The 23,059-nt window shown below is 47.1% G+C and overlaps 2 protein-coding genes and 3 non-coding genes across 10 annotated transcripts; all 5 read right to left on the bottom strand.

Annotated features, from left to right (window-relative positions):
* Positions 1–156: 156 nt before the first annotated feature.
* On the bottom strand, positions 157–7,136 carry slc25a3a (solute carrier family 25 member 3a). Of its 3 annotated transcripts, none has more exons than XM_049011834.1 (9): positions 6,975–7,136; positions 6,373–6,603; positions 5,875–6,035; positions 4,669–4,793; positions 3,110–3,289; positions 2,712–2,893; positions 1,245–1,417; positions 977–1,087; positions 157–573 (listed from the first exon to the last, which is right to left on the bottom strand). In XM_049011834.1, exons 3-9 carry the CDS (start codon positions 6,017–6,019, stop codon positions 413–415), a joined length of 1,077 nt encoding a protein of 358 aa, XP_048867791.1. In that variant the 5' UTR covers positions 6,020–6,035; positions 6,373–6,603; positions 6,975–7,136; the 3' UTR covers positions 157–412. The 3 variants fall into 3 exon arrangements, with proteins under 3 accessions (XP_048867791.1, XP_048867771.1, XP_048867781.1); XM_049011814.1 differs by lacking the exon at positions 4,669–4,793 and adding an exon at positions 3,429–3,556 and having other exon boundaries at positions 6,975–7,132; XM_049011824.1 differs by lacking the exons at positions 4,669–4,793; positions 6,373–6,603; positions 6,975–7,136 and adding exons at positions 3,429–3,556; positions 6,146–6,164.
* LOC125706198 (small nucleolar RNA SNORA53) lies at positions 660–895 on the bottom strand. The gene has a single exon (XR_007381925.1). It is a non-coding gene; the product is annotated as a small nucleolar RNA SNORA53 (small nucleolar RNA).
* LOC125706204 (small nucleolar RNA SNORA53) lies at positions 2,440–2,673 on the bottom strand. The gene has a single exon (XR_007381926.1). It is a non-coding gene; the product is annotated as a small nucleolar RNA SNORA53 (small nucleolar RNA).
* Positions 7,137–7,629: 493 nt separating the features above from the next.
* Positions 7,630–20,979, bottom strand: tmpoa (thymopoietin a). Of its 4 annotated transcripts, none has more exons than XM_049018421.1 (12): positions 20,353–20,979; positions 16,341–16,458; positions 16,013–16,162; positions 15,799–15,926; positions 14,608–14,739; positions 14,298–14,381; positions 13,959–14,171; positions 13,493–13,627; positions 13,308–13,412; positions 12,982–13,149; positions 10,984–11,087; positions 7,630–10,186 (listed from the first exon to the last, which is right to left on the bottom strand). In XM_049018421.1, the coding sequence occupies exons 1-12, from the start codon at positions 20,581–20,583 to the stop codon at positions 9,814–9,816; spliced, it is 1,941 nt and encodes a 646-aa protein (XP_048874378.1). In that variant the 5' UTR covers positions 20,584–20,979; the 3' UTR covers positions 7,630–9,813. The 4 variants fall into 4 exon arrangements, with proteins under 4 accessions (XP_048874378.1, XP_048874370.1, XP_048874385.1 ...); XM_049018413.1 differs by having other exon boundaries at positions 14,608–14,742; positions 20,353–20,978; XM_049018428.1 differs by having other exon boundaries at positions 12,982–13,113; positions 14,608–14,742; positions 20,353–20,978.
* Positions 20,980–22,265: 1,286 nt separating this feature from the next.
* trnaw-cca (transfer RNA tryptophan (anticodon CCA)) lies at positions 22,266–22,337 on the bottom strand. The gene has a single exon. It is a non-coding gene; the product is annotated as a tRNA-Trp (tRNA).
* Positions 22,338–23,059: the final 722 nt, after the last annotated feature.

Below are 23,059 nucleotides of genomic sequence, written 5' to 3'. Positions count from 1 at the left end.
GCACAAGCTTCTTCACATGCTACAATAACGGCACCCAGAGTTGGCGAGAACATTAATATAAATAAAAATAAAAAACACTGTCGGAACATGCTTACAACTCGTGCACAGAGCTAACGTTCTACCATTGTGATTTTCTTTTAAGGAAGACACCAGCACTGTGTTTAAGGGACTTTTAATTATTATATCCACATTAACTAAACACAGGTGATAAAAACCAGACCATGATCCCCAATGCCCTTTCCCTTGTCCACCAGCAGGGGGACCCCTCTCCCCAAATTCCTCATAGGCGCCATCTAGGCAGATAGCAGCTGAGACATGAAATGCGGGAGGTACGTTAAATATAGAAAAATGAAAGCTGTGCGGTCTGTTGGTGTCTGGGGGTTAGGAAAGGGGCACGGGCCAGGCAGCTGCTCTACTCGGTGAGGCCCAGCTTTTTCTTCAGCGACTCGGGCATCTCTGGGGGAGGGGGGCGGGGCAAGCGGAAGTACACCTTCACAGAGTCGTAGATGAACCACTGCAGGGCCGTCAGAGTGCCGATCATGATGATACGGGCGAAGAGACCCTTCCACACACCTGGGAGATGGGCGAGAGCACAGGGACATGCAGCATTCAGCAGACTCCTTCAGGTGAAGGGAGGCAAAGAGATCCGCTTTCGTGAAACTGTCCGCTACCCAGCCTAGCTGCACTGGAAGGTTCCCGCCAGCAGGGGGTGCCAGTGCAGCAGAAGGCTAGGGGGCAGGTGGACTGCTCTCACACGCCAATGACTCAAGCACCTCCAACTGTACAACCGAAAAAGTTGCTGGGGGCCACCAGCGCTGGAGATGCTGAACCCCAAGAGGGGAAAGGCAGCTCTAGCAGCAGGGTGCCCCCTAGAGGTGGATCTAAGGAACGTGTTGAACACTTCGGCCTAAAAACCGACGGCTAGAACCACAGCCGAAGTAGTAGGTTAGGGTGTGGGAGTCCTTCGGAAGCTCACCTTTGGGTCCAAGCCGCTTGAGCACCTGTAACGCGGTGCTGCCCTTCTCCTTGTTCAGCACAGACACCACAGAGTCCGCAGGGTGGGACACGATGGCACAGAAGACCCCAGCTGCAGGAACACAGGCCAGGGTCAACACCAAGGCCACCCACACTCCAAGACACTGAGCAGGGGGCAGCACACCATACCCAAAACTGGACACAATCCACGGCTCAGCTCCTAACTAAACATAACACCCCCGTTTCTAGCGTTCAACCCCCAGACTCACCGATGTATCCAGCCACGAAGGTGACGACCAGCTGCTCGCCCTTGGAGCACTCGCTGCGGGGCTTGGGCACCACGTATTTGTACAGGGCCTCCACGGTGCGCTCAAAGCAGGCGAACTTCATCATGGTGTAGGGGATCTGTCTCATCCATAGGGGGACCACACCTTTGTAGAACCTGCAGAGGGGTAGGAAGTGGCACCGATTCAGTCCATTTCACTGAACCACCCAACACACGTTTATCACCTGGAACAGGTGGTATTTGTACAAGGAGACTGAGTCAAGGCACTTTCACACCACCAGAACTTTTCTCTGGAACCAGAACCTTTTTCCAGAAGCAGGGACTTTTATCATGGTCACACCACAGGAACTCAGCCTTGATTGTAGTTCCTCGGAGGAAGTTCCGGAACCCCATTTTAGTCCCTATTCCAGACTCGGCACCGTTTCTTTACTTACAGTAAAAAAAAAGCTGCTGACAAGCACCAGCGTCAACATGGACGTTACGCAGAAAAGTTACGCAGAAGTGCAGAAAAGATGTAGTGCAGCAAAAACTGAGCGGGAATTATTTTTGTACCCCAATTACATTCAGTGCAATATATATCAATATAATACATTTCTGCTTACGGTCCAGAAAATTTGATCACTAACCAATATACTATTGGCTAATATTACCGGTGCTGGCTTTAAAACTTGCCAGTGCTATTTAGTGCGATAACGCTACATAAATGAAAGTTTGATCTGGTGGCCAGATTTAATAAGAATTACGAACCGATCGCAGGTCATAAGTAAAACATAAATGAAAGACTGTGTCCCCACTTTGATCGTGATTGATCCCCCAATAACAAAATGACTTAATCATCCCCCATGGTTTCGGCGTGGTGGTGTGGTTTCATATGAAATCGCGTAACCTACAAAATTATTGAGTCTTCCCTACTTAAGCATAAAGGTCTCACTTCCTGTTGTGTGGTGTGAAAGTGATGAAATCGGCCAAACAGAAGCCCCAGGTCGAAACAGCCCAGGGACTGGGAAACCTGGTCCGAGTTTCGAAACTTCGATGTAAAAACGCCTTCGGTCACTTCATTTTCAAACCTTCTTTGAAAATTACTAACCCATACCTTCCACGACTACTTAGCACAATTACACATCAGTACCTTCAAGTAGTCTGTTTCATCATCTAAATGAAGATGGAGGTGAGTTTAAACTGTCCGCTACCCAGCCTAGCTGCACTGGAAGGTTCCCGCCAGCAGGGGGTGCTAGTGCAGCAGATGGCTAGGGGGCAGGTGGACTGCTCTCACACGCCAATGACTCAAGCACCTCCAACTGTACAACCGGCAAGTTGCTGGGGGCCACCAGGGCTGGAGCCGCTGAACTCAAAGAGGGTGGAGTGACTCCAGCACCTGAGCACCCCCTAGAGGTGGATCTAAGGAACGTGTTGAGCTCTTTGCACAAGAGAAGACAGGCAAGATACTCACGCCCAGAGGCCCTCCTCGGCATACATCTTGGGGGCGCATTCCCTCAGGGTATTAGCATAGCCCGGCTGGGTCTGGATACGCACTTTGCATGCCTCCATGGGGGCCAGTGCTATATCGGCAAAGAATTCTGCACTGGCTGACGCTGCCAGGTACAGTGAGGTCCTCCACATGTAGGTATTTTCCTGGGGGCGGGTAACAGAAGAGTTATGTCTACTCTATATCATATTATATCAAAGAACCACTAGGGGGAGATTCAGAGGCACACTGGGGCTCATTAAAACAAGAGCACCATTTTGAAATACAACAAAAGAAAAATAATTCAGTTGACCCAAGGTCCCATCTCCATAGCAATAACAGTTCCACTGTGCACTGTTCCCCATCCCAGCAGCTGGACCCACCTCTCCCAGGAGGTCGCTGTATAGGATCTTGAACACCTCATAGAAGCCAAACTTGCAAAGGCCCTGCATGGAGTAGCCGATGAAGGTGGGTGCCCAGCCCTTTGCCAGACCCCGCATGCCATCCTCTCGAATGGTGACGCTGAAGCCATTGAAAATGCTCTTGTACTTCGCGGGATCCACCTAAACGGATATGGCGGCATCAGCAGCCTGTCACAGCACAGTGGTCTGCACTCTGTGGGATCAGAATTAACCGGCGTGGCACTTTGGTGCGGTGGGACGCAAACCTGTGCCCCAGGTGAGCGGTGGCTCATATACAGACCTGCAGGCGGCACTTGACGAGGTCGAGGGGCACGACAGCCGTGTGTGTGATGCCACAGCTCAGGATTCCCCCGAAACCGCACAAGGCGTAGTACTTCCCAGAACCGAACTCGCAGCTCACGTCCGAGTCTGCGGCAAGGGGGACACGCGCGTGCAACATGCGGTTAGTCACACGTTAGGGTTGCAAAATTCAGGGAATTTTCCTGTTAATTCCCATACATTCCTGTTAATTCCCATGGGAAGCTTCTAACCTCTCCAGCTTAACTTCCCATGGAATGGAAATTTTCTGGAAAGTTCCCAGAAATTTTCCGCCCCGTGCCATGCTACTGGATCACAGTGAGCTGCTTCCTGCTGGGGCAAAATTCAAAGTGCAGCAAACTTAGTATCACTACTACATCAGTGACCTCTGACCAATGGAAGACAATAAAATTTCACGGTATTTAATTATAACTTTCTACCAAAACTGTTCAGATTTAGAGCAAGTGTATTTGGGTTAAATATTCACAGGAGGCAATATTACAATCGCCTATTGGCAGATAAACAGTGGATTCTTACAGCATTTAAAGTGGACAGTGTTTTGATGGTAACTAGTAATAGGGAGCAGTCTGCAGGCTATTATTAGAAGCTGAAAGTATTTATTACTTGGAATCCATAAATCATCTCACCCAAACCCTTAAAACAAGCAGAGGATCAAGTAAACAGATTCAAAACTCAAATGCTGCTACCTCTCTGGCAAGGAGCGGATTTTATTGGAGCCCTCTAGGCACATGACCATAAGCGGAATGTACCATGCACACATTAATGGGGGCCCGCGCCATACCGGCTTTTTGTGCAATACCTGGCCTACACTCAGATATATGCTAATATATGCTGGCCTACACTGAGAATCCATTTACTCACCCCTAACACTATTTTCTGCCATTCTATACCAGCCACAGTTCATTCAGTTTTGACAATCCCCTGATGGCAGGTTAAGACCTGGTCATCCATAACAAACCAGTACACCCATTTTTAGAAACTAGATTGTTCTAAGACACACAGCACTGAAATGGAAAATGATCAGTCGGGGAAGCAATTTCATGGATCTGGTGGTGAGAGGGGGTGTCCGATGTAAAACAAACCTCTCATTAGTAATACAGGAAATCCGGCACGCCACACAGTGCTATATGTTCCCATATAGAGGCACCGCACCGCAAACCACGCATTTGGTAGTCTAGACCTCAGTCCATGCAAAGACAGACCTGCATTCTGCATTTAACCAAATCAAGGGGCACGACAGCCGTGTGCGTGGTACCGCAGCTCAGAATGCCACCGAATCCACACAGGATGAAATATTTTGCAGAGCCGAATTCACAGCTGTCTTCCTCTGAGGAAAGATGGTCAGATTTCCCGAGTTTGTACTCTTAGATGTGGACTAATTGCTATATTCATTGGGAAACAGATGTCAACAGTAGAGCGTGAAGGGTTTGTTGAATGAAATCCTCAATTTGTCCCTTCTGAAAAGCAGTGGGAAGCTCAAATTCTGTTTGCGGTATCTTTCGATCATCCACGATCTAATTACTCTCCAGAAATGCAGCGGTGATTCACGTACTCTGGTACTGTCGTAACATGTCTTGTCAATGACAAAAACCATTGCCCTGGAGGCTAATTATAACCACGCCAATTCTATAAGAAATTAACACAAAAATGTCTAATCACATTGACAAAGTGGCCTTGATGTGTGAGCTCTTTATTTTAACGGCACGATCAATCATGTTGAAATGACAAAAAATGTCAAACCTTGCAGAGAAGTGACTAAACTTCACGATCCCCACCGTAACACGCCTGTCACTGGAGTCGAACCGCGTTACTAACACAAGACCCAATGAAATTCGTGCTTATTGGCACGTGATGCAGAGAGGGTCACGCCGCCTCGATGTTTCGTCCTTCAGTGTCAATGAGCCTATTTAAAAAATATTTTAAAAGAAGGGAAATCGGGCATCCATCAGCCATGTCATACCGGTGAAACTGGTGGGGGTCGAATAAATATTTTGTCCTTCTCTGTCCTACGTCGCTAACGGGAGACACGTCTCTCACTAAACAGCAAAGGCCGCACATACAGGCTTTGAAACACAGACAAAAACACCAATCTGAAGGTCATTCTTTTGGATACGTATACTAACAATGCACAACACCAGTCACGTTTAAACTAAGACGCGCTACAGACTAGCCATCTCGGGGCCCGAACATACATTTGCCACCAATGATTATCTCATTAAAACATTATCTATTTCCATTTACAAAAAAATAACGACCTGAAGCTCGGTGGTGAACTCTGTGAAATCCGCGTCGGTCTCTCGCGAGCCTTAATGACCAGCCACTGCACACCTTCAGCTTTATAGCTGCAATGACCTCCTACGCCGGTATCACGGACGCAGTGCGGGCAGGACTCAGGAAGTCCGCCTTACCAGCCACTGCGGCGGCGGCCAGCCTCCGGGTGGTGTGCCCATTCTTCACGGAGCTCTGTTTCGGCTCCTCGACTTGTTGCAAAGTGAACAGCGGGGCACTGAAAGGATTCGCCCGGGCCAGCTGTGTCAGTGTGGTCGGGTACATGATCCTAGGGAATGAGCTGTGCGGAAAGAATCATTTTTAGGCCAAAGTAATGCATACACGACAACTACACTGAATCCACGTCGTTATTCCGCTTTGAGAAACGTTTTCTAACTACACATATTAAACCTATTTTCTAGCTGGCAACAGTAATATCAAACTTCACACCATTATATGCTGCCGGCTATCTGTTAGCTTAGCAAATAGCCTACTGTCATTGAAGCGGCTTAGACCATAGGGTCAAATCAAATGTTAAAGTGATTTGGAGATGGGCGTTAAAATCCATCACTCCTTATAAATGTGGCAAAACACATATTTAAACAAAAAACACCAATTAACGAAATCGAGCGTCTCACGTTTTCTGACTCTTTCACAAAATGGCGCCTCCGCTTCGCTGTTACCGGCGGCTCAGATAGAGGCCCGACGTCCTCGCGGTAAACCAATTTGTCCTTCATTGACGTCACGCAGGGAGAGTCAACACGTCACTATAGCCCCCGTCCAATCGTGAAGCTGATTACATTTGTGGGTGGGACCTCATCACATTTCTTTGAGGTTAATTCGGTCATTGGACTGATAGGCCCAAGAAACTGTGAAGGACGAGAGGTCCATATGGTCAAATACATTTTAATAAAATATCGTAGTCCCAATGCAGTGTTTAGTAATCTCCCGCCCCAATAAAACCTCTATGGAGAAAAATAAGACCAATACGGAAACATATTAAAGCACAACTATAAATGGCTGCAAATATCTAAACACAGTATCAGTCACGAGCTTTTAAAAACTTCCACTTCAAGCTGCAGTTCTTTTCATCATATTCTACAACTATACAACTTTAATGATACAGCTCAAAACATATGCTTGTTATCATTGATTATCACTGACCGAACGCCGTTATTACTTTATTTTATTTCTAATTATTTATTTTTCCATTGCTTGGAAAATAGTCATATTAAGTTACCAGTCACGAGCTCTAAAGGATATCCGATTCTTTCTCAGCGAATCGAAATATAGCATAACACATCGTATGTGCTTCTCGGGTACATTTAAATATAATTGATTAAGACTAGCACACAAAGTCCCTCATGTAAAAGTGTTGCGATTTGAGGACAGTCTATTCTTGGATGAGTTTAAAACACAGATGCAGCTAGTTAGCGTCAACAATGCACCAGCTTTCCTCCCTACAGTATCCGGGGTCACCGTACGCTTTTTCCTGCAGACCATGAAGTATTAATTCATTTCCGCAATATACTATACTGCCCTCTGCTGGCTGTATGACTACAACTGCAAAGACAACAGCATTTTTCCTCAGCGGTTTTGTCATGGCCAACTAGCCAATAATCCAACCTTAAGAGAACAGAAGGAACGGCGTAAGACACCAGACTGATCGACACTGGTTTCAAACTGGTTTTGTGTACACAAATGATGAAGGGAAAAAAAACATCTATCCCATGGGATTCTACATAATAAATGTTAGGCAATCCCCCACTATCCTGTTCCCATAGAAAAGGGTGTAAGTGTGAAACGCAGTGAATCATTTTCAAGCCAGTCTAGTCAACAGTCACTGTCAACATCCTAACTGAAGGGATGAAAAGAAGACAAAGGGAGGGAGATGATTTAAGTTATGAATTTTATTTTGATTTCTACAAATGATACCGACTACAATAAAAAGAGCCACCCCAGTTTAAAAACCCTGCACACTCCCCGAGCCATGGCCACTAGCCCCCCAAACCCAACGGAAACAAGCTCTCCGGCCTCTTCTCTGAAACATTAAATACATTTGTAGAATTTCAAAAAGGCTGCAAAGCTCAGTAAAGCAGTTTCACATTATTCCTGTTAAACCAGCACTTTGCAATCTCTACACGAGTAGACAACGGTTTTACTTTTCAAACTTAAAAAAAAGTTGTTTTTTTTTCCTTCTGAAGACACATTAGAAAAATACTGCAGTTACAAAAACAAAAGTACAGGCACTAAATGACTAAAAACTGTCCTAAACCGTTTATGGCACAGAATTCCAAACCGAGGACATGTCAAAGAAGGGTAAATGACCCAATGCATTAAAATAGCATTTTATTAGCATTTCCAACTAGAAATGTCTCCATTTAAATGTACACTCTGATTTCTGAACCGTTTGATCCAAGTTAGTAAAAACACAGAAGCCAAAAATGACATTAACTTCTCATACCAGTTCAGCCAGTGTTCAGTGGGGGTAAGTGGAAGAGACAGACAGGACCTAACACATGATATAACACAGGCCTGGTCACTTGGGAGGGGGGAGGGGGGGCAAGTTACAAACTAAGGGTCAATCGTGCTACAGTGTTATAAGTGAAGTGTCATCCCTACACATTCCTGTGGGTACTGGCACCTGTCAGTTCATCAGTTACCCTGGTCATTATGGCTGGTGTATAAGCCAGGCCACTCACACACACAAATCCCAACACAGCACTTCAGGTAATCTGGCCCAGGATGCCACAGGATCACATTCTGAACATATTTCACCAGGGGACCTTCTGTGTAGTGACCCTTGGCGACAAGGGGAATGCCCATAAGGAGAGGCAACCAGTTATAAGTCACAGGTAGAGAAATGCAAGCATTTCAGTAGCAGACCACTCTGAAAGCACAACAATGCAGATTTAAAAGAGCGAGATCAGTCATGCTTGCATCCTGAACTGCGTTCACATCAGATTGGTTCCTCTAAGGACCGAGACCAACATGCCTAAAAAAAAAACCTTTTGAGGGGGAAAAGAAATCAAGAATGAACAGCGGGGCTACAGAAAGAGTCATTGGACAGTATTTCAAAACAGAATTTGGTCAGCAGAGGGCTTAAGTGCTGCAGATGCATACGTACGTCATCGTGCCTGTATCACGCGCAGAGCTGGGATTCCCCGACCAGGCTGTCCCATGTAAAAGTGTCACCCATCCCTGAAACGGACATCGTAACAGAGGCACGCCCCCTGGGGACGGGAATGTTAAAGGGATACGGGGGCAATTTTGCTAGAACTTAACTGCGGCAGGAGCCGTTGTGTTTCATATAAAATACCTCACTGTGCAGCAGTCCCAGAAATGGGCATTTCTAAACTGGAATCAACATTAGGGTAAAAATATTGGAGTGTCATTGCAAGCAAAAACAGCTAAATGGTTAATCATTAAACTCGCAGAAAATGATCGGCCATAACCTAATCTGTTGGTATTTACACGCATAGACAGTATTCCACAATTAAACCGTGTTGCATCTTAGACGAACAACAAATAAAAAGAAATGCACACGGGCACCAATTTAGACATGTAACATCCCTAAGAAACCCACACAGACAATGATAAAAAGACAGACACTATAAACCCAGTCCATGTGTTCCTCTGGAAGCCACTGCAGTTTTGAGAGGGTGGGCCGGGGCTGGCTCCGCCCACACAGGTAGAGGGACCGTCACTGGCGGTGAGTGAGGAGACTAACCCCAACAGAAAAAAAAAATAAAAAAATTGACAAGTGGAGGAGAACATGAAGGCAAAGGGAAATGGGGAAGGATTAGGAGAATTTAGATGGACAGACGCAAATTAGTGTTTGGGGTGGGGTGGGGGGGTAACTACAGTGTCCGTGCCCCGTGATGGAAGCGCTGCTTTAACCGTTGAGTCACGTAGAGGTATTGTCCTGATGGGGGGGGGGGGGAGTGGGGAGGAGGGCTGGAAGAAGGGGGCTTCCACAATGAGCAGAGCATGGTGCTGGGCATAGGAGGAGAATGAAGAGAAATGTGGGAGAGGGAGGGGCACACAGTACTGGGGGGGGTATCAGGAAATGGGGCGATTTAGTCGGCGGTGCTCCCTCCTGCGCTGCTGGATGGGGAAGGGTCATCGCCTTCTTGGACAAAGGGGTTCAGATGGTTGGTTTCCATGGCCTGGTAGACAAAGAAGAGGAAGCCGGCCACAACGGTGAGCAGCAGAAGCTGCACCCACACCGGCAAGGAGCGCCGTGCACAAGCGTGCCCAGCAGGGGGCGCCGCCGTGGAGATCCTGGAAGATGAGGAGAGCAGAGGGAGCGGCCGTGGCGTGCCGCGGCTCTCCATGTAGGAGCGGCTCTCCAGGCGCTCGGACTGATGCAGGAGGGACTCGTCAAGCCAGAAGTCGCTGGGTTTCAGTGGCCTCCCTGCAGCCCCACGTATGGGCCGCCTGCAGGTGGCGCTGTGGAGACGGGTAATAAAATCAAGTGAGAGTTCAGCTGGCTGGAATGCAGAACCAGTAATGCACACATATTTGCAGTTTTGACAGCAAAACAAAACACTCATTTCGACCCAGAATGGTGGGTCCTCTTGATAAGACCAATTTGTGCTGTGGTCAATCAAGACCACGGTGACCGTCTTAAATTTCCTCCAGGATAACAGAAGTTCTCTGAATCTGATTCTAAGGTCTTGTTTACACTTGGTTTTAAAATGCGTCTTGAGCGATCAGACTACAGGTGAACATCCGAGACGCATCTCCTTTTATACCCGTCTATCTTGCTCCTCCAAGGTGTCCAGCTGACCACTCAGATTTCCTTCCTGCCCCAAGCACGCTACAAAAGACATGTAGCCTAACGTGTCCCACACCACATCGGCAAGTGGTTCCAGTCACAATACATCTTATACTTAGGCCTGACCACTTATGACCCAACCATCCAAGATGCATTTTAAAAACAAATGTATACAGGGCCGAAGAGGGCCCTACGCACAGGCACTACTGGGAAGGCTACTTCCGGAGCTCATTCCGCGAGATTCCCCAGTTTCACTATCACCACACATGCAGGTTCTCTATCAGCCCTGGAACCACCTATAGCATGATGAGGCCTGCCTTTGAGCTCACCACACATCACGTCTTGCTGCCAGGTCAGAATGCAAACATCCTAGGTTGCTGTGCAAGTGCCCCGCATGGTTTAAGACGGAATCCGAGCGATGCAGTGAGAGCAGTACATCCAACGTGACGGTAACAGAGAAGTGACTTACGTGATGCCCGTGGGAGTACCGACTTCATTGGGGAACATCTCTTTCAAGATGTCCTTGCCATCTGCTGTAGGTGTTTGCAGAGCTGCTGCCGGTCTCTCATCCACCTGTGCCGACGTAGACGTGCAGAGTGTGAGGAGAATGCTATGGTGGCGTGATCAAAATCGCCTCCCAGTGCGGGGACGGTGAGTCTCACTTTGACACATTCAAACCATCCAACAGGCTGGGAGGCCCATGGCTATGTACCCAACCTCGGGAACTTTTGTGGTACCTACTGAAAGGCTCCAATCCTGTCGAGGATCGAAAAATTCATTTTGCATTGGTGCCAAATTCCGATACGAACAGTAAATCTTAGCGTAGCCTGCAGCATACTTGTGTAGAGATCTAAAGTTGCTGGTGATTGGTTGCCTAACGTAATGCTAAACACGTAGTGTTAGAAATGCCTAAGAAATCAAAAGTGTGGCTTCACGGGGTTCCAGGCTGCGGCCATTTAGTCTCATTTTATGACCATTTCTGGAGATGGATGTCGTCGGAAGTCGGTCTAATTCAGTTCCTCGGAGGCACCTGCAGTGATACACGCGTGATTGCCTGACCACACGCACCGGCGATAAAAAGGATGGTACACGGAAGAGCAGGAAAAAAAGACAACTAGACAGAATTATTTTAGGGATAATGTTGCACCGTTTATTTTGTGATAAATGAAAGATCGATCTGCTGGGCAGATTTATGAACTATAAACATGTCGCCGGGTCATACAAGTAAAACCAGGGCCTCAATCTCACACGGTGACTGTGAGTTCACATGCTCCCGTGAGTTCACACGCTCCCATGCCACACCTTGTTTCTCACGCTGAGAGATAACGCCAACCTCGCGTCCCATTATTCCTGGAATTAGTGGACGAGGCGCAGGCATACGGTGTGGAGTTTTCACCAAGTTCATAGTCCCGAGTTATGTCAACAGTTACCCACCGGCCAATCAGAAAACGGCATTTGTTGCATGCGATCCCACTGCGAGCACGTCATTACATGAATGCGCACACATGCGGAGTGCAGACAAGGTGGAAGTGGCAGAGCAAGATCTGAGAAAAGCAGGAGGCAGGGCTGTAAAGCGTCACGTGCTGACCGCGAGGCACACGCTGTGCCCCAAACTCGAGAGCCCTGGTAAAATACACTGGCCGGCCAAAAAAAGGTCGCCGTATGAATTTACATCCGCAAATACTTAAGAGCCAATGACTGGATCATTATTACAGCTCAGCAACGTCATGCAGCAATGAAGTAAAGTCAACTGAGTACCTGAATCTACTGAATTTTCCTTCCCTGTTGGCACGGGCAAATTCCAGGACAAGGATGCCAGAATTCATTGGGCTCGAATTGTCAAAGAGTGGTTCAGGGAGCGTGAGGAATCATTTTCACGCATGACTTGGTCACCACAGAGTTGAGACCTTAACCTCATTGACGGTCTTTGGGATGTTCTGAAGGAGGCCTTATGGAGTGGTTCAACTCACTTGTCAATACGGGGTCTTGGTGGGAAAGTAATGCAAATCAAGATGAAAATAAAAGGTGAGATGTTGCGTGAGCCTGTGGAAATGACGCCATGATCAAAGCTAAAAGTGATCCAACGAAAAACTCAAACGGTGAGTTTTTTTGGCCAGGCAGCGTATAAATAAAGGCTTCCCAGTATGATCATGACCAATCCCCCCAGTAACTAACCAATCATTACAAAATGACATGTCTAAATAAAAGTTAAGTGCTATAATGTTTAATGTATTTTTGTTGTTGATGAAACAGATTTAAGAACGTACTGATTAAAAAAAAAAAAAATGTTCAGGAACTGGTATCAAAATCAAGGTATCGTTCTGGTACTGGTATAGAAAAAACATCTGAATGATACCCTGCTCTAAGGAGGCCAGCACCCAACCAGCCTAAAGAGCTACAGTTGTGGTCTCCTTAAGCTCTCACAGTGGAACCCAACCATTTACGGACGCCCTACCCGGACACTCACCCGTCCAGCCCCCTGAGCCACAGGTGTACAGGGCCAGGACTGCAGCCTTTCGGGGGTGAACGTGCTAAGGATCTTCTGCTGCCTCCATCCACACTGGGAGGCCTTGCTGGGGTCTATGCTCTCCAAGCCCTCCTGCTCAAGAAGTGAACATCTGGGGTTCAGGCCCCTCTGTTCACAAAGTCCCGTTTGTTTTGGGGTGGGAAGCAGAGAAGTGCAGACAGGAAACCTTTAGCGTGCCCGGATCATGTGACCGACAAGGGAGACCCGGGACCCAAGGGGAGCAGACGCAAGGTTTTGCACCGGGGGCCGTGAACACAGAGCATCACCTCTAGGAGCGCAGTGTTGAGCAGGGACTGCAGATGCGCTTGCGGACGCTCAGGGGCAGGCAGTGCAGATGTGTCCTTGTCATCGGTGTCAGGCTGCAACCCCCCCTGACCAAAGGCAACACAAGGCTACACAACCTCACCGAACCAAACAACAGAAGACCTACAAAACATTACAAATCAGACACCTTTCTGACACCCATCCGGGTAGAGGAAGGGGTGTGGTGGATATTCTGATCACTTCCCCGGGAGCTGCGGCACTCATCGCGGGAATCTGAGGGGGTCTGGCCCCGGGGGCGATGAAGGGGTCTTTTAGAGAGGTGCTGAGGTGAAACACGGGATGAAAAATTAATTCCCGTGAGGTGACAAGCATCACTGCCCAAACAGGCAGCTACTTCTTTGTCATCATAACCACAATCGTTTAACACCCATCCAACAAAACAAGAATCAAAAGCATAAAATCCAGGTGTAACCCACTTTTAAAATGATTACCCTTTGAATGAATACTTAAAATAAACCAGCAAATTACTTCTGCAACTATTTTGACAGCAACTACACAAAGGCGACACGTGGGGGGAAAAAACACAGTAGCCCCAGCAAGACCATCTAGGAATTTCTGCGCCACCAGAACCAGCATCTTCGCCACCCCAGTACCTGGGAGAAACTGGCTATGGGGGAATCCTTGTGGGTAAATCTAGGGGGGCAGGACTCCAGGCCAACGGCCGCCGCCTCCCGCTGAAGGGGTGACATTAACGTGAAGGAAGCCCGGGGCGCCTCAGATGGGGACGCAATCCGGTCAGAACGCGTCACTGACAGAGGTGTGGACGGCTTGGCGGGCAAAGGGGACCTTGGCGCCCGTGGGACCCTCTTTGGGAGGAACACAGAGTCACAGGCCAAAGAATCAAGGAATAAAGAATTCAGTGAACGGAGTTACTGGGAGGAGAAGGCAGTACGACAGCTGGAAAGGGACAGGAATGTGGACCAGGAACCCACCGGGCAATCTTGCTTATAAGAGCGAGAACCAGTCAGTGTACGAGGGGGGACGACCATTTCTGAAGCAGACGACTCAGACATGTCCTGAAGGGGGAGGGAAACGGCATCAGGAAGAGCAGAGTTCATTCTGGGATGTAATAATGAAGTCTCATTGGGTGGTGGTGGTGGGGGGTGATACCTAGGGAGTGGTCCTCCAGCTAGCGCTCTCCAAACACCCCAGTGACACAGCAACCCTTCTACAACATGAACCCAATTACACCCGGTGCACAGGCTCAAAGCCTTAGGGGTGGTGTTGAGGGAGGGCGTTTACAGTGTCATCACTAGCAGGGACGGTCTGATCCCTCCAGTGCTGGGGTGTCCGTGGGTGTCTCTTCACATTAAGGGGGGGCTGTTCTTCTGGCCACCGTTCCGCTTCCTCCGGCCCCTCTTCCTCCTCCTCCTCGTTCTCCACAGTACCATACAGGACACACACATCACTCAGCACACAGGTCTATCCCATATCTTACCCACAAAGCCATCTCTCACGCACATGGGACGGCTTGGCGCCGCAGCCACGGTCAGGCTGAGAGCCTGCCGGAGAAACCGCCAGTACGGAGGATCACTCTAGTGTTCACCCTCCTCCCTGCAGGCCAGCGGGACAAAGAGCCTCCAGATCACCCACAGAATACGCCTTTGTAACAGAAGACCTGGAGTCCAGGATGATGCAGACCCTCCTGGCCTCTTTATAATTAACCAAGCTGGAGCTCATCCCAGCAAACACAGGGAACAAAGCAGGGAAATGCCACACATGGGCTGCAAGTGCACACTCACATATATGGATGTGCACAGACAAATGGACAAGTCAGATATGCCAAAGTGGGCCAAAAGCATGACTTTGGGAGGAAGCCAAACCACCGGAAGGAAGCCTGTGCAATACGTGATGATCATGCCGATTCTATACACACACTGCGGGTGGGATTCAAACCTATGACCTTGAGGTAGTGCTACCCACAGAGCCACCTGCCACAAGCACAGGGGTGCTTAATGGATTTTAAATGATGTTCATTTTTAGCTTAGGGCACCACGTGATCCTTTGTCTTGGACCGGAAACTGTTAACTGTCTTCAACTACTGTGGCACAGTGAAGCCCAAAAACTTCTGAGAGGATAAAAACTGATAGGTCAGGAAAATCACCAATCCCAGCAACATGCCCTGCCCCCGACACTCTGTGGGCTACGTCAAAGCTCTACCACGGCTCCCATTCGCCAGAAACTTCTGGCTCGGTACAAACAACACACTGTTTTCATTTCCGTTTAGGGGGAGGACGCAGGCAGAGACATGAGCGCACGTCACGTAAGGCTAGTAACTGGCTCACTCAGGCACCAAAGCAGTCGGCTTGACATAAAAGCGAGAATGGTGCTGCTTCACCCATGCGGGTATGTGGACCTTAGAATTGCGTGGCCGCGTGGATCCGCCCCTTTGGGCTGGTGCTGTCACATGACCTCCTACACATGGGGACCTACCCTGTTGGCTCCGTGGCGGTTGCTGCGCAAGCTGACTGAGCTCTTCCCTCTGCTCCTCACGGGCCTCTCCACCACGGGGACTGGTTCTGGGATGGGCTCTGGGTCCAGGCTTGGCGCCGCCTGCTCCTCTGGGAAAGGGGAGGACAAGCATAATGAATAATAATATTTCAAAAATACTATTACATGAATACGTTTTGCTGCGTTGCGCCCCCACCTTCCTCCTTATCACTGTACTGGTCGGAATCTGTGTTGCCGTTCTGGTTACTGTCTGGCTTCGGTGGGGCTGCGACGGGGGCCGAGGCCTCGGGGGGACCCTGGTCTATCAGCTTCTGCAGCTTCTTCTCGTATAGTTTGCGGGTGGAGGCTGTGTGGAGGAGCCAACGACAGCGCGAGGGGATTGAGGAATGAGCCAGATGCAGTGATAAGGGCGACAACATGCAGGCCTAAGCGGTCGAGCGTGAAGAAACATCACGCCGGTAGCAGGAGAGGGCAAGAAATTAAATTAACGAGCGCATACATGTGCATACACAGGTGGCACTCACCTACGATGGGACCGGGATTAACGCCGTATTTCAGCAGCTGGGCTTTCAGGCCCTCGTCGGTGAGGTCCGTCACATCCACATCTTCTGGCCTGGGTTTGTCCGTCTTCCTTGTGGCTTTCTGTAGAGAAGATACCAGCGGTTGAGAGCTGGAGCTCAGCCAACGGCAGGAGGCAGGGAGGTGTGTGAGTCATAATTAGAGAGAAGGAGTTTCCGGAGTTCCACCCGATACACGTTCCGCTCGCGGCTCTCGCAGCAGTGCCTGAAACATCACACCTTGACCTCGAGCCATTTTCAGCCCCGCGGCAGAAGCTCCTGGCAAACTGTCTGCTTAAGGTGTTGCAGTTGAATGGGAATGAAATGACTGAACCTGCTTGTAAACTACTCTGTGCATCACGGGATGCTTGTAAATAACAGGTGGATTCAACCTAGGGTCCCGATAACGGATGAGTTTCTAAAGCAAGTCTGACCCCCAGGAAGTGGAGCTTCTCTGCCGCCATTTCTGTCATGTGATCTGAGACATACGGCGGCCACCTGCTGGCCCCCAGGGGGAACAGCCCCCCCGCTGTGCCACACAGCTCAAAGCAGACTGACTGCGCATCACACCACCACAATCGTCAGAGAAAGCACTAAACACAATCAAACACATGCGGTTCCTTCAGTGACACAGAGCATGCAGGGGCTTCAGCTGCCCTCCCCGGACGGGACTGTGAGCTTCTTGGCAGGGGCTGCTCTGGGCCTCAGCTTGTTGTTTGAACCAAACTAAGAACAGGAAAAAACCAGGCAGTATCACCAGTGCTGCATTCCAAAGAGGCAGTTTAAGGTGAAGCCTTACAGATGGGGAGAGACAGATCCCCACCCGCCACCATACAAACACTTTAGACCGGGATCAACTGCAGTAAACAAACCAAAAAAATATATATTTGAAAACCTAGGATAATGTGATAAACCCTTACAAACAACCTATCCCTGAAGCTCACTGGACTGTCCACTGAGAAGCCAAGTGGACCCACATCAGTCCCCCCCAACAGCAAGTGTCTGAAAAAGTGCTGGCATTTTTAGGCTGACCCCTATCCGGGCTTGGCCCGCCCCCCAGAGCGGCTCTGCGGCACGTGCGGTTTAAGGGGCCGCTTGGGTTTACACCTCTGCTTACAGGCAGTGAGCCACAGCGCGGACACAGTTACGCAACAACAGCTGGCCCTGCCTCACCACTCGGGTTACACTGCAAACTGTCCCACCGCCATTATTTCAGTGTTCCAGAGAAATAATGAAGTGCAAAGAACTCAAAAGCTACCACAAATATGGACGACAAAACACTGAAGCTAAAGCAACACCAATACGCAAGCAGCTCAGCATTAAAACAGATGACAGGCCTGGAAAGGAACATGCCTGCTTCAGTTTAACACAGGGCTCAAAAGAGGACCGGTATTCCCCTGCAGAGACTCCCCAAACAGCCAGCTTTTCAGTCCTTTGTGCGCTCGATGAGGTTTTAACACCGAAGCTACACACATCACACTGCTGCTGTGCATGTGCTGAATAATCTTTTTAAATATAATGATAAATATAATTTTCAATACGATCACTAATTATTATTAATTACATTTAAAATAAAAAAATAGTTTTATCACGTGTATTTTGAATATTATAATTTAATCTCACTGAAACATTCATGAATCAAACAGTGCAATTTGAAAGTTAATTTCTCCAAGCATAAAAATGAAAGAACAGAACTTGATGCTGCCAGAATGAAAACAATGTATTACCCAGATGCCCGCGCCGCCCCTCCCCCACCCCATCTAATCCCTACTCCTCCCACATACCCCCAATCTCTCTCTAGCCCCCTTACACTAGACTTGGACTGGATCTAATTCATCATACAAAATGTATGCCGGTTTGTAAAAGATTCCTTCAATACTTTTTGAGTTACTGCACTAATGAGAAAGTGTCTGCGACAACGGTGGTAGGCAGGTCCTAAAACCACATTCATTCACTGCCCAGTGAATGCAATCATAAAAGAAATCGATTTGAAATCCTATGATCAGCCAAATCTGAAGTATTTCATGGGTGTTACCAAGTAGTTGAGCACGAGTGAATGGAAAATACACTCCCATACAACACCTGTCACCTACACAACCCTGCGGGCTCCAGGTTCGAGTCCCACTACTGGTGCCCGTTTCCCGCAGTACTGAGAACCACCATGACCTGTTCACTCAGAATAGGGGAAAAAAAACAGCAAAAAAAAAAAAAAAAAAGAAAACATGAAAAACTGGCAGTTGAAACAAATTCCCGGCAAAGAATTTCCTCAATAAAGAAACTTTATTTATAAACTTTATAGTTTACATATTTGCACCTAAAGAACCATGAAATCAAGAGACGATCAGTGTGACACACAGCAGCAAGCATCCTCTCTCCAAGCTAAACTTGCTGTACAAGTTTAAAATGCTCTGCGACTTTCCATGACTGGCCAGTAACCGAACTAGTGGATCAGAAACTCACTCATCACAACCTAACAGCTTTCACCCCAACACTGGCTACATGGGGAGATTTCAGTTCACTAAAGGGTTCTTACTGATATTGACCACTGTTTCCGGCTATAAACTGCTTAAGAGCAACGCGTGTTAAAAAGGAAGAAATACTAAGGAGTGAAAGACTAGTAAAGCTCCACCCACTCTTGTAGGAAGAAGGAATGTTTCATTCAAACATCACCTATGATGGAACTCATCGCTGTCATTCAACACCTGGAATACCTTCGCTGTCAATGTCACCAAGCAGCAGCAATGCAACACTGACTGATGAAACTACAAGAGTGGAAACAGAAAAAAAACAAAATGCTAACAGAAAATGCTACAAAAACAAACAAAAAAAACTCGAAACTATGAAATTCATAACATTTTATTGCCGGAAATGGAAACGGAGCAGCTTAGTTCATTGTACAATTCTGTTTTAATACGGAGGCTCTGCCTGATGATGGTGTTCGCAAAATTAAACTTTCAATATCAAAATATTTATGCAAAAAAGATACATAACGCATTTATACGGAATTGGCGTAGCACTCCGGAAAAAAAATTAACACTAAGCAGGTGAACGGAACACAGTTCATAATGGCAAGTGATAGTATCAGTTTTACTGCATATTTCAGATTTTATTCGTGAGTTTCTAAACCTCATTATAACGTCATTCAGAAAAATCAGGCAACACGGACATAGCGGAGCCCGACTGGGCGCCAGATTCCATTCCTATTTTTACCGGCACTTTTGGGTGCCTGACTCAAAGACCGATCGGGGAGAATAAACCGAAATTCCCGGGGATTCTGACCAGCAGCCCCGTCCGAAGATACTCCCGGTGGACCGAGAGCATCGCCGAGATCACGAAAGCGGTCCCACCATAAAAAAAAACGCGTCTATATCCGAAGCAAACGGTCCGCGATGGCGGATAAACTCAACCGCAACCTCAAATAACCATCTCTGTAGCGTGAAACGTGATCTGCACGCACAGATCAATCACTAAAACACCGCATAACTTTATATCAATCACTGTGTGCGAGAGAACAGATTTGGCCATACGCAAATGTTCGGCAACAGCGGAGTATTTTAAGCGGGAAACTGACAGCTTTCGGCATGATTCAATCAAACCACTGCTGTTTGTCAGAAGCAGCCCGTATCACCGCCAAGATGGGAAAACGGGCACAATGACTCGCGATTAATCTGCTTACTGCGAGAACTGCAAAAGATATACTGGGCAGCAAACTATGGATTACGCATCGGCGCTTTTCGCGGCTGGTGTCACCTCCCCAGTGCTCGCAAATCACCATTTAAAACGTCGTTGCTTAGCGCCAGCATCCAACCAAACGATCCCGGTTTGCGGGGGGGGGGGGGTACCACATTTACTGCACTTAGGGCAGCAGCTGGCGTGTTTCGGACACCCGGCTAAAAACAAGCGGCAAAACAACCCCCCCGCAAAGCACACGTGGGCACCAATACACACACTAAACCGCGTAAAAGGCGCTAGCGCTCACCCTTCCAGAGCGGCTCTTATTAGAAACCACGGGGGGAGGCAGGTCTTCGTCGCTGGAAAAGGCGTCCGGAGCCGCATTTCTCTTGTTCTGCGCGGTCAGGTTCTTCAGGTACAGCTGCACATATACATCTTTCTTGTGTTCGCCGCTCGGCAAGGCTACGTTGTTCGCCAGCAGCTCGTTCTTCAACTTATCCTTAGTGAGCACCGACGGGTCTTCCAGGAATTCCGACATGTCTATTATTTATCGATCTCTTTCAAAAGACCAACTCGGCGCTCAGCACCCCTCCAATAACAACAAAAAAAGAAACGCAGCAGTAACTAGCGAGCAGGCTAACTGGCGCCTCTTCTAGGGAGCGCAACGGACACAGCCAAGGAAAGCTAGCCAGCAAGCCGAAAACTTATCTTTAGCAGCAATTAAACCGTTTTCGTTTCCTCCTTAAAACACGTGTTTTCTTCTTCTTCGCACCGCGAAGCGTATAAGTAAATGCGTTAGCCTTTTATTCTGGTTTCGAATTCACTGTTACAGTCAAACAGGCTCACAGCCTTGGACCAATGGCAGCCGACTGTGGTGAGAAAGGGGGAGACTCGACCCCCCAACAAAGCAACATCCCATTGGACGCTCACTTGCCAAAGGGGACCGTGCCATTGGTGGAAAGTGCGGGGAAATATTAGCGCCGAAGGAAAGCGTTTCTCAAATAATATTACTAGCTCCGTTAATCCGATTAGTAAACCGTATTTTGTATTTGTTTTGTGTGTAAACGAATAGTTTCGAAGTTATACAAGTCGTGCATTTTATGGCAATAATACATACAACTCTAAGCTGCTCCCATCTGATAACATGACAAGAGCGCATTCATACATACCTCAGTCCTGCGCACCTTTCAGACTTTTTTTTCACAGTCACACTGGTAGTGTGACTGATAGTGTTGTGGCGGAAAAAACTCCCAGAAAGAATGTGGAAAATTTCGATAATCTATTTGAGTCACCGTCTAAGCAACCTAATTTGTTATACTCGGACTTAGGCCTGTTTTTTACTTTTAATATATATTTTGTAAATGTACTCACCTTTGCAATCATTTTGCTTTTTTTTCCCCTTTTGTCATTGTTTGGGTTTTTTGTTTGTATAAGGTCTACAAAAATAAACAATGCACCTGCATTGCTCTGGTGAAATATTTAGATGTGTACATTTCTTTAGTCAAAATGCTGTTTGAGAAATAGTATCATTGACTTATCTAAACATAGAGTGTTGATTAAATAAATTTTGGTATGTTGTCCTGTGCCGAGGACCTATCCCATAAATTACAGGTGTAAAGCATGTTGATATACACCAGGTGTATATCCCTGATATATACATCAGGTGCACCCCTGATCCTGGAGTGCTGGTGTCTGGCAGCATCCTGCCCTGTGAGTTACTGTACACCAGAGAACAGCTCATCAGAAAGTGGGTAGGATGAAGAATCTGCTGAATACCGGCACTCCAGAATCAGGGTTGTCCACTTTTGATATATATTATTAACAAATGTAATCATGCATTTTGTGTTTTCCTGCTCGCCACAGGTCTGGGTGCATTCATTTGATGGTCTTTTCCTCCTCAGATATGTGTCCTCATTCTTTCATCCATCCATCTGTCCATTGATCCATCCATCCATCTATCTTCCATAGCGGATCCTATTCAAACACACCCTATGCAAATATGATGAAACTATTACCTTTAAGGACAACAGCCTAATAAACACTGATTATATAAACAGACAAACCAAATTCCATTACTCACTATCAAGATTGTATGTGTATTTATTCATTAGACCGACTGTACTTGATCCATCAGGTGGTTCTTGTTTTTTGGTACTTTGAATCATCTTTGTGCTATACCCATCTTTAAACGACACACATTAAAACTGGAAAAATTAGTCGTGACCCCGACGTGATTCGAACACGCAGCCTTCTGATCTGGAGTCAGACGCGCTACCGTTGCGCCACGAGGTCCTTAAGAATGAGTTTTTTCGCAGAATTTAAATGGAAATTTCATAGTATTCCTGGAGAATGTTGTTATTCGATTAAATATTATTTAATTTTATTATTGATATATAAAATAATTATTATGTTTAATTACATATCTAAGGAAATCAAGGACTTGAAATTATTAATGGGTACGCATTATAGCAATGTAGTGTCTCATTCTAAGCCACTGCTTTATAAAACGGGATTCGTTCATTTTCTTCAACATTGTCCAAATTAACATAGTTAACATAGTTCAAATTAACGTGACAGTTTCTAAAATATATAATACAATTTAAAGATCAAGTAATATACTTGATAAAGTAATTTATTATGATAATTGTAATTTTGAACTTCCATAGTGAATTGACTTTTTGTCACTATAAAACCTGAAACGTAAAGAAATATCAATATTAAGAAATGCCAAGATAAATATCAGTCGGAATTTAATCAGAAATAATCGAATTAAATGAGAGTCTAGTTGGGACAAAAACCAGCAAACACGGCGCTCAATGGAATGAGTTCGACAAGCACCGTTACAAACCAGTTAAACGCTGTTATATGACAAACCTTGTAATTAAAAATGGCTTCCTTGTTTGGGGTGGGGATTGCGCCAAAACAATAGTATTATGGCGCCCTCTAATGGCTGAATACTTATTCAAACTGTGTTTCATTCCAATATTTGTTTATGCATTGCGAAGTTTTGTACT

This window comes from Brienomyrus brachyistius, chromosome 1 (genome assembly GCF_023856365.1).
Source record: "Brienomyrus brachyistius isolate T26 chromosome 1, BBRACH_0.4, whole genome shotgun sequence".
Taxonomy (NCBI): domain Eukaryota; kingdom Metazoa; phylum Chordata; class Actinopteri; order Osteoglossiformes; family Mormyridae; genus Brienomyrus; species Brienomyrus brachyistius.
This window is presented reverse-complemented; position numbering and strand designations above follow the sequence as displayed.